The 14,708-nt window shown below is 38.0% G+C and overlaps 1 protein-coding gene across 12 annotated transcripts in view; it reads right to left on the minus strand.

The window, feature by feature from the left end:
* Positions 1–14,708, minus strand: part of NARS2 (asparaginyl-tRNA synthetase 2, mitochondrial) — a 137,114-nt gene that overhangs the window by 47,014 nt on the left and 75,392 nt on the right. For all 12 annotated transcript variants that reach the window (XM_074014891.1, XM_074014892.1, XM_074014890.1 and 9 more), the window contains exon 7: positions 2,044–2,176. In XM_074014891.1, the coding sequence (XP_073870992.1) occupies positions 2,044–2,176 (133 nt within the window). The remainder of the gene's footprint in view (positions 1–2,043; positions 2,177–14,708) is intronic.

A 14,708-nucleotide genomic window follows, 5' to 3' on the forward strand; every position in this document is an offset into this window, starting at 1 on the left:
AAAAATAAACAATATCTTGCAACCCTGTCATATGGTAAAATATAACTGTAGAACAGAAATTAATAAAGAATTAGGAGGTGAAAGCTACTTAATGAATGCACACTGAAAGCTACTTAAGGAATGCACACTGACTCCTCCTGAAGCTCAGATCCTGAATTCCTAGAGTCCAGAATATGGTTGTTCAACAGCGGCACTACTGATATTTTGGGCCAGCTAATTACTGGGGAGAAGGTGGTTGTGCACTTCAGATTGCTGAATAGCACTCCTGCCTTTACCAACTACACGCTAGTAATGACCACTCTCTCCCTTCCCTGCCCATTCCCTAATAGGGATAACCAAAAATGTCTCATGGGGACTGATCCAAAATGCTCAGTGGGAAGTGTGAAGAGGGTATGGAAGTGAAATGCTACATTGTGTGGTCAGAATGCCCCTTCAGGGCCAGGTGCCCTATACAGGAATCCAGGAATATTATTAACTGCTGATGGTTTATAGTTGAGTGCTTCATCAGGAACTGTCAAGACCCAAAGGTGCTGCCTTACTCAAGGTTATGCCCCTTCCAGTGGCTAATCACGTCCAATGACTGGTTGATATGGGAAGGCAAAAAGTGCAACCCCCTTGCCTTCCGATGGGACAACTGGAAAGGACCATTCCAGTTCCAAGAAGAGGCTAAGGCCTCTGTTTGTAAGTGCATCACAGTTCACTCTTCCTACTGTTCAATGTGACTTTTTTCCTTTCCTTACGAATGCTGTTCTCAAGAGCACTCCCCAATAACGCCCCTGCCCACACATCTCTGCCCTAGAGTTTTGTTTACTAGGAAATCCAACTCAAGACAGGGTAATAAAATAATTAGTCTGTTCTATTTGTGATATATATGGTATTTATGTTTTAAGTGGAAATAGGTCATTTACTGGGTAAGAGTAGAAAGACATAAATGAATAGAAACGAGAGCTGATGAAAATCACTAAAATAAACATCCCATAATTACAAATCCAAACAAGATAGTAACCACAATGCTTCTGAATAGACAATTCATAATTTAACAGTTAACAATTCCTGGGTATTTATTAAGTGCCATAAATTATGCTAAGTACTTCATATATATGTATATAATAGATATATACTATATATATAATCTGTCCAATCTTCTCAAGTAGCCTATAAAGTAGGAATTTTTATTCCTATGTATTGGAATTTTGATGAGGACACTGAGGCCTAGAGAGATTAAGTCCTTTGTCTAAGTTGGACATAGCACGTGAGCGGTTAAGCATTAAATCTTGGCCCATCCAATTCCACTGGTGTACAGTGTCTGGATTATGTCTACAGCCTCCTAACAAGGCCCCTCTACTCTCATCTACCTCTAAATCATTGTTCATATTGCTGCTAAAAAGATGTGTCTAAAATACAGCTCTGACCTTCATTTTCCAACTTAGAACTCTTGCTCCTTAAATTTTGGGTAAAGTTCAAACTCCTTACCATGGCGTTGAAACACGAGGTCTTTCATGATCTGCTGCCTGACCATGACCTTCTCTCCAGCCTTATCCCCTGCTTAACTGAGCTGACAGCTCCTGTGGATGCTTTCTAATATAGCTACATAGGGGTTTACGTAAGTATTACAGACATTTATATAATTATAAAGATGTTTGGTTTATTTTCCTAGCAAATCAGAGCTACTATTTAGTGAACCTGCTTGTGTTCCACACCTCGTGCTATGTGCTTTATATTATATACACAATTCTATTTACCCTCACATAACCTTAGGAGTAAGTATAATATTTCTCATTTTAGAGTTGAGGAACCTAAAGATCATGAAAGTCAGGGAACTTCACAGCAAAGCTAATGGCAGAGCTGGGATATAAACTTAAATCTGTCTGACTCTTATATTTTAAACTATTACAGTAAAGGCATTTAGTAAGTGTTTATTCAGTAGTTCTCCCTTCTTTTCACTTTATGAATACGTGTAACACATAAATGTCTGAGGTAAAAATATATACAGAAACATTTTAATGTCACAGATACCTGCTATTTTAAAACTTGTGTACCTACCTGCATGAGATCTTGAAGGCTGTTAACAAAAGAAATCTCTGCTTCTACCATATAAAACTCTGCCAGGTGCCTCCGGCTCTGAGAATTTTCAGCTCGGAAGGTCGGACCAAAGGTAAACACTTGAGTAAAAGCTCTGCAATTCAAGATTAAGAGAATAAAAATAGAATTCACATGATTAATTTTAAGGATTTAAAATATTCACTGAGCTCTTAAGGAAATAAAAACAAGCTTCGTGTGCCTCTGTCTTGTCCACAGACTCACACATATTTGCTGCTATATATTTCTCTAATGGGTGATAATAATAGTTTCATTAAAAATGTTACATTGAGGCTGGGCACAGTGGCTCAGGTCTGTAATCCTAGCACTTCCTGGGAAGACTGCTTAAACTTACGAGTTCAAGACCAGCCTGGGAAACATGGTGAAAATTTACGTCTACAAAAAATCTTTTAAAATAGCTGGGTGTGATGGCCTGTGCCTATAGTTCCAGCTACTTGGGAGGCTGAGGCAGGAGGATCGTTTGAGCCCAGGAGGTTGAGGCCACAGCGAGCCATGTTCATGCCACTGCATTCTGGCCTGGGCGAGAGTGAGATCCTGTCTAAATAAAAAAATAAAAAAGAAAAATAAAAGAAAAAAAAAAAGAAAAGAAAAAAGAAAAAAAAAGTTACATTTATAGAAACCATTTTATCCTGAAGGAATCTGCAACTGCTTCACAAATCCTATGGTTTTACTAAATATAGAAACATAACCACTTCTGGGTACACTCTACTGCAGCTGCCTTAAACAGCAGGCAACTACATTTCACAGCAATAAAGAACAAAGTAAAGAAAAAAACACCACAGCCCAAGAAACCACACAGAAAACCTAGATAATAACAGCGAAAACTAGAATTTCATGTAGATAAGGTGTGTTCATTTATTTTTTAAACACATGAAAAAAGAACATCAGATACATATAGCAGTTCACCTTGTTCAAGGGCCACTCAAGTCCTTCGCGACCACCCAAGTCTTTCAATCAATGGCGAATGACCCCTTACATTTGGAGGTGAGAGATTTTGAGGAACTACTTTATTCCCTTGATTCCAGGGGACTATAGCTCAACCATCCAAATGGGGAGAAAAATCCCTTATTCTTAAATTCCTATAGTGAAGTAGACACTACATCTGTCATTCTTTAATACTTATTGTTTCCCTCACATTCAAACCAAGTAACAGCTGAGATTAGATCAAGCATGTATGAAGTAATAAATATTTCTTGAGGACTTAATCTTTAAATGTTAAGGTTTTGTTAGAACAAAACAAGCTGTTTGAGGTTCCTTAGCTATGATCCTGAGCACACCTAATCTGTCATTTAGCCAAATAATATTAAGATCAGAAAACTTAGTGTAGAAAATAGATGGATTATGTATCTATATATTAGTTTTGTTTGTTTGTTTGTTTTTTTAGTAAAGATACTCTGGGAAAGGAAACAAAGTAACTATGGTAAAAACCAAGGGATTTATTTTTCTCTCAATTGCCATTTCAGTAAGTCCCAATTGGTAGAAGCTTAGGAATTTATATTTTGGCTCTACAGCTACCTTCCTAAGACCATGATCTGCTAACCTCTGAGAACCTTAGTTCTCAAAAATATTACTAAGGTTGCCTTTCTTCCAAGATTCAGCTACAGACTTGCCTACTAGAATGTTTCTGAAAAGACTAAACCTACCTTGTGCAAAATGAAAATTTTGACCCTGTTCCCCAAAACAAAAGACAAAATGAACAGTCCTGACTTTATTTTTATATTTCCTCCAGCTCTGTTAATCTCAGTTAATCCACCTACTCAACCAAGACAGATCCCACATTCCCCAACTTATCACATGGCCCTTATCATTTTGATCACAAAATTTAGTTGTTTACATCTCAGAAAACTCTGAAATCTCGCAGCTCTTCTCTATCTCCACAGCTACTGTCAGTGTAAACCTTTGTCTCCTGCTTAGAAAACAACAGCTTTTAAACTGGTGTCTGGCACCTGTCTTCCTCCAGTCCCAAACTACAGGTTTCCAAACTCAAATCTGATTATGTCAGCCCTAATTTTGAAATCTTCAATGATTCCTTAGTACCAAAGAATAAAATTCCAACTCCTAATTTCAACTCAGTTCTTTCCCACACCCTTTCCTCCAGCCACTCTGAAGACCTTCTCCTTTCCTAGCGTGCCCCACGCATGCCCTTAGGTTTTTGCATAGGCTGTTCCCTACCCTGTATTGCCTCCTCCACTGCTCCTCTACCCTCCAAATGGAAAATTCCCATTCATCCTTTAAGACTTGGCTCAACTGTCACTTCCTCTCTGAATCCTTACCACTGCCCCAAATTTATTGCTCCTTCTTGTATATTATGATAACACTTTTTCATGTTTATTATATAGAACATATCACTTTGAAATATAACTATTTATCTTTCTCCCCCAAAAAACTATAACATTTTCCAGAACAGGAACCATGTTTTATTCATATTCGCATCTCTAGTGCCTAAGATAAAACAGGTGCTCATGCTGAATGAATGAGTACTAATGATGATGATAGGCTTCCTCAGTTGTAAACTAAAAAGCACATCCTCACAAACAGTAACATTACAAACACAGAAAAATACTCAGATATATGTCACCGAGGCTCTCTCAGTACCTAAAAGGGGTCAAACAATCCAGGTCTGGTCCAAACAATGAATTCAATAATTAGAAGGCTCTAAGTTTCCAATCTCTGACTGTGCCATCTCTAGGTAGGTTGTCAATAGTATAGTACATCTAAATAAGTAAAATGACATTTCTGGTACTTTATCACAAGAAATTGTGTATATACTTATGGAGCATAGGATGCTCAAAGATGAGCAGCAATAGGAATTTTTAAATTTTACAATGGTTAATGATTTTCCCTGGCAACACAGGGCAAGGTCTCTAGTGTAAAATGCAGAAAAGGCTCAATAACTTTTATTTCAATTATAGTAAGGATCAGGCTCTGATTGAGGTATCCAAGAGTTAAATATCATTTTGATAGAGCAAGAACTAATGACCACAGTGCTTCCTCTGAAGTTACAGAGTGATAAAATGAACTGGAAGGTATGCTGAAAAATTGCATAAGAAAGCATCTAATCTTTAAGCAGATAAATGTTTAAATAATTCAATAATGATCACACATGTCAGTATCCAAAGACACTGTTTAGTATCAAGTGTTCTATTATACGTAATAGTAGCAGTAGCAGTACTAGTGGCCACCATTATGGAGTGATCATCATGGGCCAAGCACTAAATGGCCAAGAACCTTAGAGTTAATCCCTTCATAGTTAACTCAATCTAAGTATGTATTCATACATTTATCTTCCAGAATAAGAAACTGCAGTTCAGAGAGGTTAAGCAGCTTTCCCAAAAGTCAAAGTCATAGCTTAGTAAATGGAAGCCAGACTCAAATCCATATTTCTGACTCTAATGCTCATAGCCTTAACCATGATATTAACAATAATGATGCTCAAAACAACATTGCAAACTCAGAAAATTAGAAAGAAAAATTTTTAGTATATTCCCCCTTCTCAAAGATAACTAGGGTAAGCAGTTTGGCATATTATGAATAGCTTGTTTTATGTGTTAAAATACAGCTCTCTAGAACGTTATCTTCATGAAAATAATGAGAATGACATATTCTCATCAATACTTTGTAATCTTTAGCAAGTTACCTAGCTTTTCTGGTCTTCAAATTCTTATAGGAATTGGGGTTGGGGGCAGCTTGGCATTGATCTCTATTATCTTTTGCAATAATTTTGTCTCTAGGTGCCTGTGGAATCACTTCTAGTTTAATTTGTTGATTTCTTTCTTTTTTCCTATCTTCCACAGACATGGAAGCCATTTGCAGCAAAGATTGAACCAACCAACATTTAAAATAAAATCTGAGAACAAGGCCATTTCAAAAATAAGATACAAAACCAGGTGAAAGGCCAGTATGGCTCTGAGAAGAGACCAAGAGAAAAAGAAAACACTCGGCACTAAGAATCATTCTTGTGCCAAATTATGAAGAGAGGAAAGCTATGTAAGGAAAATCCATGAGCTTGGAGTTAATGTTTAGTATAACAAAAGTACATTCAATACACATCAACCAAGATAGCTACAAAAATGGCTCTTTGGAAAATAAAAAGCAAAATTGCAAAAAAAAAGTTGTACAAAGTTCACTTTTTCCAGTGTGTAGAGTCTTATGAAGCCCTCAAGATGGCAAATAGATTAATATAAAGTGGTCACTGATTGCCTGGCCATTTATTCTTTCTGACCCTGAAATTTCACAGCAAATCTTAACATTCTGAAAGAACAGAGGAACTGCTGTTCTTTAGTTTGGGAAGAACTTATTCAGCTTAAGATTGATCAGCAACTTTCACTACACCCTTCCTAAACCACCCCCAACCTCCATATCACTTTTCTACTGTTAGTTTAGTAAAAGTTCATTGACCTTAAATGAACTCCCAGAAAACTTTTAAACTGGATTTTAAAAGTTTTTGCCAAGTGCTTTTCTCATCATTCAGAAAATGATCGTTTATTTTACTACTGTTTTGCGTTCACTGGATTGTCAATACTGTGACATATTTTGCATTCATTATTTCTACCTGCCTAACAGAGTAGATTCCAGATACCTCCTTTTCAGCTTTTCCTTATCCCTCTATCATGCAATACACTTGGTGGAAAGGGATTATAAAAGAGATGCAGCCTTCACCATTTCAATAATCAAGTCATGTCAAGATGCCTTAGGGAGGGTGCATTCTAAATTCTAAAAATTCTTACCTTTATTGCCAAAAACTTGTGCCAAATAATTTCCTTTAACATGTTCTTAATACTTTATCTGGAACTGAACTTGAGACCCAAGCAAAATTTAATCTAAATTGTATGATGAAACACCAAGTTTGACAGAGTCTGACAACAATCCTGCTAAAGGGGGTAGAACATTAGCTAACCATCTGAGGAGATGACATGTGAAAAGAACATTCTAGCAAAGCAGACACCAACACATAGGTCCTAAGGTAGGAAGGAGCCTGACATGTTTAAAGAATTTAAAGAACAGGTGTAGGCCAGTAGCAGGATCAATGGTAAGAGATGGTGGAAAGGACCAGAAAATGTAGGGCCTTCCTTGTAACCACAGTAAGCAGTGACCAGATTTTATGAGATACACATGGAAATACCCTCACCTCTTGAAACATTTAACACTATTTTCCTAGTATTCTCCTAGTTTTCCTTCTAAATACTGCTCTGACCTCTATTTCTGCCTCCTTTTGCATGCCACTTTAGCTGTTCATTAAGCAGTAGCATTCCTCCAAAGTTACTCCTAGAACCTCTAACTTTTCTCATGATACTTTTCCTTATATGATCTCTCTTGGCCAATGATTTCAGTTAACCACTTACTTGCACACACATATTTATACCTTCTAACCAGCCCTCCTCTCTAAGTTCCAAGAGTATATATCCATCTGCTTATTTGGTCCTTTCACTTGTCACAAACTGATCTCATGCCTCTCCCCAGCTTCCACTTTGATTTCAGTCACCTTCTAACCTTCCTAGGCCAATCTTCTCAATATGCTCTTTTTTTTTCCTGTTGGTTTGGTGAAAAAACCAATATGCTCTTTAATAACACCATGTACTACTTACTGTTCACAGCACCTTTCAAAATAAAACATTTACATCAATTGATGTGATTATTTAACATCCATCTCCATTAGACTGGAAATTTCATGAGTGACTCTCTCTCTCTCTCTCTCTCTCTATATATATATTGGTTCATTATGGCATCCTCATCCTCAGTCTTAATCCAATGCCCAACACGTACTAGTCAATATTTGTCAAATAAGTAATTCATTTTCTATAAAATATGCTGATCCCCAAATTGCATTTTTTAAGAGATGGGGTCTCCTATGTTGCCCAGACTGGACTCCTGGGATCAAGTGACCCTCCTGCCTCAGGCTCCCAAGAAAGTGGAACTACACATGCACACTATGGCACCCAGCTTCCCAAATGAATATTTGCAACAGCACTGGGATGGGATTAAGGGTAGAAGAGGAAGGTAAATAGAATATCAATTACTAAACAGAAAATACTGCTGTTCTGTGAAATTATTGTTTACAGAAGGCACTAGACAATAACAGCATCAGTTTTTTAAAACTGTCACATATTTTTGCTCTGTCAACAAGAAAATCCTTGAAAAGGACTAGAGAGGGTAAGCTGCTCTAATTAGAAAAATTTTTAAATTAACTGTAATATTACTACAAGAAAATAATTATCCTCGTCTATTCTATGTAAACACAGCAGTACATGATTCTTTGGCTCCTGTCTGAGTGAAATGCCACTTCATTCCTGCCACAGTGGACTCTTCAGGACTGACTGACTGGATATGGGGTCTTAGAAAATAACATTATTCTAAAAGGTCACAAATCCGTTCTTTCTAATTGAGTATTTATCCTTATGTCTCAATAAGACACCTTTCAAAAACAGGTATATAATTATACAAAAAACTACCTTTCAAAAACAGGTATATAATTCTATCAACTGCACTTACTCGTGTTGAGATTACCCCTCTTACATTTCTCATATTTAGAGGTCCTTGCTCTGAGGACCACTAAAGAAAACAACATGTCAGTACTTTACTTCAGTCACATGTACTACATAGCATTTAAGTGTCATTCAAGTCTACAAATATTTCAAAGGTTCCCTTTTCTTAGGGCTGATACTACAGAGGTAGAGAAGTCATTATGGCATTGAATTATCAACAATTTCCTGGACTCCAGTCCTGTCCAGATGACTCATTTTTTTAAGGTTACAGTACTGATTAAGAACATGTAGTCTAAAGACCTCAGTTGAAATCATGGCTCCTCCACTTACGAACAAACTAAGTTCTTAATTTCTGTAAGACTCAATTTCCCCATGCAAAAATGAGGGTGAGTATATAAATGTCATGGAGGTTATTATAAAGATGAAATGAAATAAAATACATCAAAAGGTTAATCTAATACCAACTATATGGTAAGAGAACAAATGGATCAAAGTTACTTTTTGTCTCCTTCCTTTCCATTGGGATACAGTTGGCATTTGCTTAATTTTTTTTTTTTTTTTTTTTTTTGAGACAGAGTCTTGCTGTATCACCCAGGCTGGAGTGCAGGGGCACAAACACAGTTCACTGCAGCCTCAACCTCCTGGGCTCAAGTAATCCTCCTGCCCCAGCCTCTTGAGTAGCGAAGACCACAACTATGTGCCACCCAGCCCAGCTAATTAAAAATCTTTTTATAGATGGGGTCTCACCATGTTGTAAAGACCCCTTTACACTTCAAATTATTGTAGACCTCAAAGAAATGTGGTTTATCTAGGTTGTATCTACCAATGTTTACTATAAAAACTATGTTTGTGTTACTTAAAGATAATGACAAGGCCGCACATGGTGGCTCATGCCTGTAATCCAAACACTTTGGAAGGCTGACGCAGGTGGATCGTTTGAGGCCAGGATTTGAGACCAGACTGGGCAACATGGTGAAACCCCATCCCTACAAAAAATACAAAAATTAGCCAAGCAAGGCGGCATGCACCTTTAGTCCCAGCTAGTTGGGAGGCTGAGGCAGGAGGACTGATTGAGTCTGGGAGGTTGAGGCTGCAGTGAGCTATGATAACGCAACTGTGCTCCAGCCCAGGTGACAGAGCGAGACCCTGTCTCAAAAAAAAAAAAACAAAACACACAAAACAAAAACAATGACACGTCCATTATGTGTTACAAATAACATACTTTTTATGAAACATAATTTTTTCCCAAAACAAAAAAATTAGTAAGTGGAGTGACACTGCTTTATACTTTTATAAGTTTCTTTAATGTCTGGCTTAACAAAAGGTGGCTAGATTCTCATATCTACTTTTGCATTCAATCTGATGCACTATCACATGCCACAAAGACTGGAAAACACTGTATATATACTCTTGAGACAATGAGAATGAAAAAGGCAATTACTGTCTTAGTATTATGAAAATTGTTTCAACTTCAAGGATTCCCCTGAGAGGATGTGAAGCCCCAGAGATATCCAGACCATATGCTGAGAACCACTACCTTTGGCAATGGTTCTTAACGAGGAGTATTAGTTCAGGGCTCTACCTCTGAAGACCTCTATTCAAAAAGTCTAAGAAGGATCCTGGTCATGGATATATTTAAAAGCTCCACTAGTAATTATGATGTGAATCCCTAATAAAGAACTACTGCCCTAAAGAAAGTTTAGACCTCTAATTAATATGCTTTTTAAAAAGATTTTTGATGGCTAAATTTTGAAAATAAAAAATAACAATGTTGGCAAGGATATAGAGAAACTCCTTGTATACTGTTGGTGGGAATGTGAAATTGTATAACTGTTATGGAAAACAATTTGGTGGTTCCTCAATAAATTAAACATAGAATGACCCAACAATTTCCTCCTGAATATACACCTCAAAGAAATAATAAAGACAAGTATTCAAACAAAACTTTGTACACAAATGTTCATAGTGGCATTATATAGATAGCCAAAAAGTAGAAATAACCCCAATATTCATCAATGAATGAATGAATAAATAACCTAAATGTGGTGTATTCATACAATGGAATAATTTTCAGCCATAAAAAAGAAATACTGATACACGCTATAACATGGATGGAAACACTAGGCTAAGTGAAAGAAGCTACACACCAAAGGCCACATACTATATGATTTCCTGTACATGAAATATCCAGAATAGGCAAATCTATAAAAACAGAAAGCAGAAAGTGGTTGCCAGGATTGGGTGGGGAGGAAATGGACAGTACATTATTTTACATGAGTTGCTATAACAAAATATCACAGACTGGGTGACTTAAACAACAGAAATTAATTTTTCTGCAGTTCTAGAGGCCAGAAATTCAAGACCAAAGTGACGGCAGGATTGGTTTCTGGTGAAGCCTCTCTTTCAGGTTTGCTGAAGGCTGCCTTCTTGACATGTCTTCATGTGGATTTTCCTCTGTGCACAAGCACTCCTGGTGTCTCTTCCTATATGGACACCAGTCATACTGGATTAGGGTTGCACCCTTATGTCCTCAAACAACATTACTTTTTAATGGTACTATCTTCAAATACAATCACATAGGAGTTAGGACAACATAATACATGAATCCTGGGGGAGAGGCAATTCAGTACATAACAGAGATTAACTGTTTTATGGGTATGGGACTTCCTTTTGGGGTGATGGAAATGTTCTGGAACTAGACAGTGATGTTGGTTGTATAATGTCACTATTGGTAAATTTTATCTTATGTATATTTTGCCACAATACATTTTTTAAAAGTTGACTGAGGCCAGGCGTGGTGGCTCACGCCTGTAATCCCAGCACTTTGGGAGGCTGAGGCAGGTGGATCAGCTGAGGCTGTGAGGAGTTCGACATCAGCCTGGCCAACATGGTGAAATCCTGCCTCTACTAAAAATACAAAAATTAGCCAGGCGTTGCTATAACAAAATATCACAGACTGGGTGGCTTAAACAACAGAAATTAATTTTCCTGCAGTTCTAGAGGCTGGAAATCCAAGACCAAAGTGACAAGTGGCATACCCCTGTAATTCCAACTACTTGGGAGGCTGAGGCACAAGAAGTGCTTGAATCCAGGAGGCTCAGGTTGCAGTGAGCCGAGACCACACCACTGCACTCCAGCCTGGACGACAGAGCGAGACTCCATCTCAAAAAAAAAAAAAAAAGTTGAATGATGAGACTGTCTATCAAGCACTTTACACACGTTCATTTCATCCTTGCTACCGTATAAGAGAGGTGATTTCATTCCATTTTATAACTTCAGAAACTGAGGCTTACATAAGTTAGTAAATAGTCCAGAGCATCAAGCCAAAGCTGCTTTAACATAAGCAGTCCAAATCCATGGCCCACTTACTGTACTGCTGCAAGGGTGCAGTCTTAAAAAGTAAAAAGTTCAGCACAGATGCTGAATGGTACCACTGAGCATCTGTGCTCTACTTTTTAAAGTACAAAACATGTGCAAAGAGAAGTTCTGTATCTTAAATGTCACTGTCCTCTGGGTGGTTTCTGCCTCTCTGGACAACTTGGTTATTCCATTCTTGGTGGCCGTTCTTTGTTCACCTTTCTTCCACCATCCCTTACTTGCTTCTTTCCTGTCTTATTCTTTCTCCTATATATAGTTATTTAGTAGTAGAAAGGAACAGTCATTAATAAGCACTGATAGTCAATCAGGTACATTTTCATTCTCTTTCTTTTTTTCTGAGACTGAGTCTTGCTCTATGGCTAGGTTGGAGTACAGTGGCACAATCTTAGCTCACTGCAACCTCCCGCTCCTGCGTTCAAGTGATTTTCATACCTCAGCCTCTGAGCAGCTAGGATTACAGGCACGTGCCACCACACCTGGCTAATTTTTATATTTTTAGTAGAGATGGGGTTTTGTCACATTGGCCAGGCTGGTCTCAAACTCCTGGCCTTAAGTGATCTGCCCACCTCGGCCTCCCAAAGTGTTGGGATTACAGGAATTAGCCACCATACCCAGTCAGGATACATTTTCATTCTATTTTATGATTTACAAAATGGTAACATATCCAATATACTTTATAGCACTTCTCGACTATGGGCAGCTTCTTCCCTTCCCCCGCCTACCTTCTTTAGCTACTTTCAAGTCTAGAGCCATTCTGGAGCATTGTGGAGCCCACAAGGTTGGACTTATGCAAAAGGAGGCTTTGTTATAAATGCTTAGATGACCTACAGCAGTGATTCTCAAGTTTTAACATGCATTAGATTGACCAGAGGCTTGTGGAAACACAGTTTACTTGGCCCCACCCCACTTGGCCCCACCCCTAAACTGGTCAGCTTTAGTAGGTCCAGGGTAGGCCTGAGAGTCTCCATTTCTACACATTCCAGGTGATGGTGATGCTGCTGGTCCAAGGACTACATGTTAAAAACCACTGATCCAGAGTGGTTTTCAGCCCTGGCTGCATAGTAGAATAACATATGGCACTACAGAAAACAATCCTGATGCCCAGTCCCACACCCAGATCAATTAAATCTGATTTTTCCTAAGGGGGTTAGGGGAGTCAAGCTAATATATCTATATATTTTTTAAAAGATCCTGAAACATTCTAACATATAACCAGAGTTGAGAACCACTGATCAAATTCTTTTTTTTTTTTTTTTGAGACTGAGTCTTGCTCTATCACCCAGACTGGAGTACAGTGATGCAATCTTGGCTCACTGCAACCCCCGCCTCCCAGGTTCAAGCCATTCTCCCGTCTCAGCCTCCCGAATAGCTGGAACTACAGGTGCGTGCCACCACGCCCAGCTAATTTTTGTATTTTTAGTAGAGGCGGGGTTTCTCCATGTTGGCCAGGCTGGTCTCGAACTCCTGACCTCAGGTGATCCGCCCACGTCGGCGTCCCAAAGGGCTGGGATTACAGGCATGAGCCACTGTGCCCAACCTGATCTAGCTCTTTTAATTACCACTTATGATTGAAAGTAAAAGGCACAGATCATTGACATGAAAGGTATTATTTCATAAAAAGGGTACATTTGCATAGACCTATATACTATGAATAAAATAAACATTTTCTAATACTCTTGACACTCTAAATCAAACAGAGCTTGGTTTATGAACATAAAAGCACAAAGGAAGAACCATCAAAAACTAGAAATAGGCAAACTGCTTTTACAGGAGGAGTTAGCCTATAGAAATAATATATGAAAAATCCCTATTCATTTTCCCTGAATAGGAAGAGTAAGGGCGAGAAGGAGGAGGAAAAAGAGGAAAAATGGCATGCTCTGCCACGCCAGGCCTCGTAGGCTGCATGAATACTAAAAATGAACACTCTCAATGATATGGATCATGGGATGACCCATACAAAAGGCAGAGAAACTCTGGGTTGAACTATTCAAACTGTTACCTCCAAATTCCCAAGTTACATCCAACCCTCCACAGCTATATAGGAAATACCAGTATTATCAAATCACACATATATTTTGGCTAAGAAAGGCATGTAAGAAAATTTTTGAGATAACTCTTTCTACAGTAGTACCTAAAATACTGTCTGCCTAAAATTCAAATTTTTCCATTGAACTTCACACCACACTGTCTTAAAGGAGAATCAGGCAGAAAGCCCAGAATAATTACCCAGTTGAAGAAACTAAATGAAAGTCCCTAAAGAATGTTCCAGAAACAAAAAACAAGTGTCTATCTCCTGATCTTTATCCTAATTCACATGCTAAAGCTACCTCTTAAATGTGAAATAAGGCTGGCTTGGGTTTTGCATATTCTCCAACTGTAAAGATTTATGTGACACATGTCTGTTTATCCATCCCCTACACCTGTTTCATGTGGCAAAACACCAGTTTTTTTTTTTTTTCCGTGTAGGGTATATGAGGGAAATAAAATAGGAGTTGACATCAAAATAAATAAAATTAATGTGGCTAGCAACTAATACATGTGACTAAGCTTATGTGTTATCACCTTTTACTGGTGAGAGGGAAGGAAAACCATAACTGAATTTATTGGCAATTTTTTCTAAAGGAGCAAAGATAAAATTTCCTTTTATTTTCTGTAAAACACATACAAACATACACACAAACAAACATACATTTTTTTTTTTTCCTACAGCACATCTTCTACAGACTATGAGGCATTTCTATTACGTGG

This window comes from Macaca fascicularis, chromosome 14, assembly GCF_037993035.2.
Source record: "Macaca fascicularis isolate 582-1 chromosome 14, T2T-MFA8v1.1".
In the NCBI taxonomy this organism is placed as follows: domain Eukaryota; kingdom Metazoa; phylum Chordata; class Mammalia; order Primates; family Cercopithecidae; genus Macaca; species Macaca fascicularis.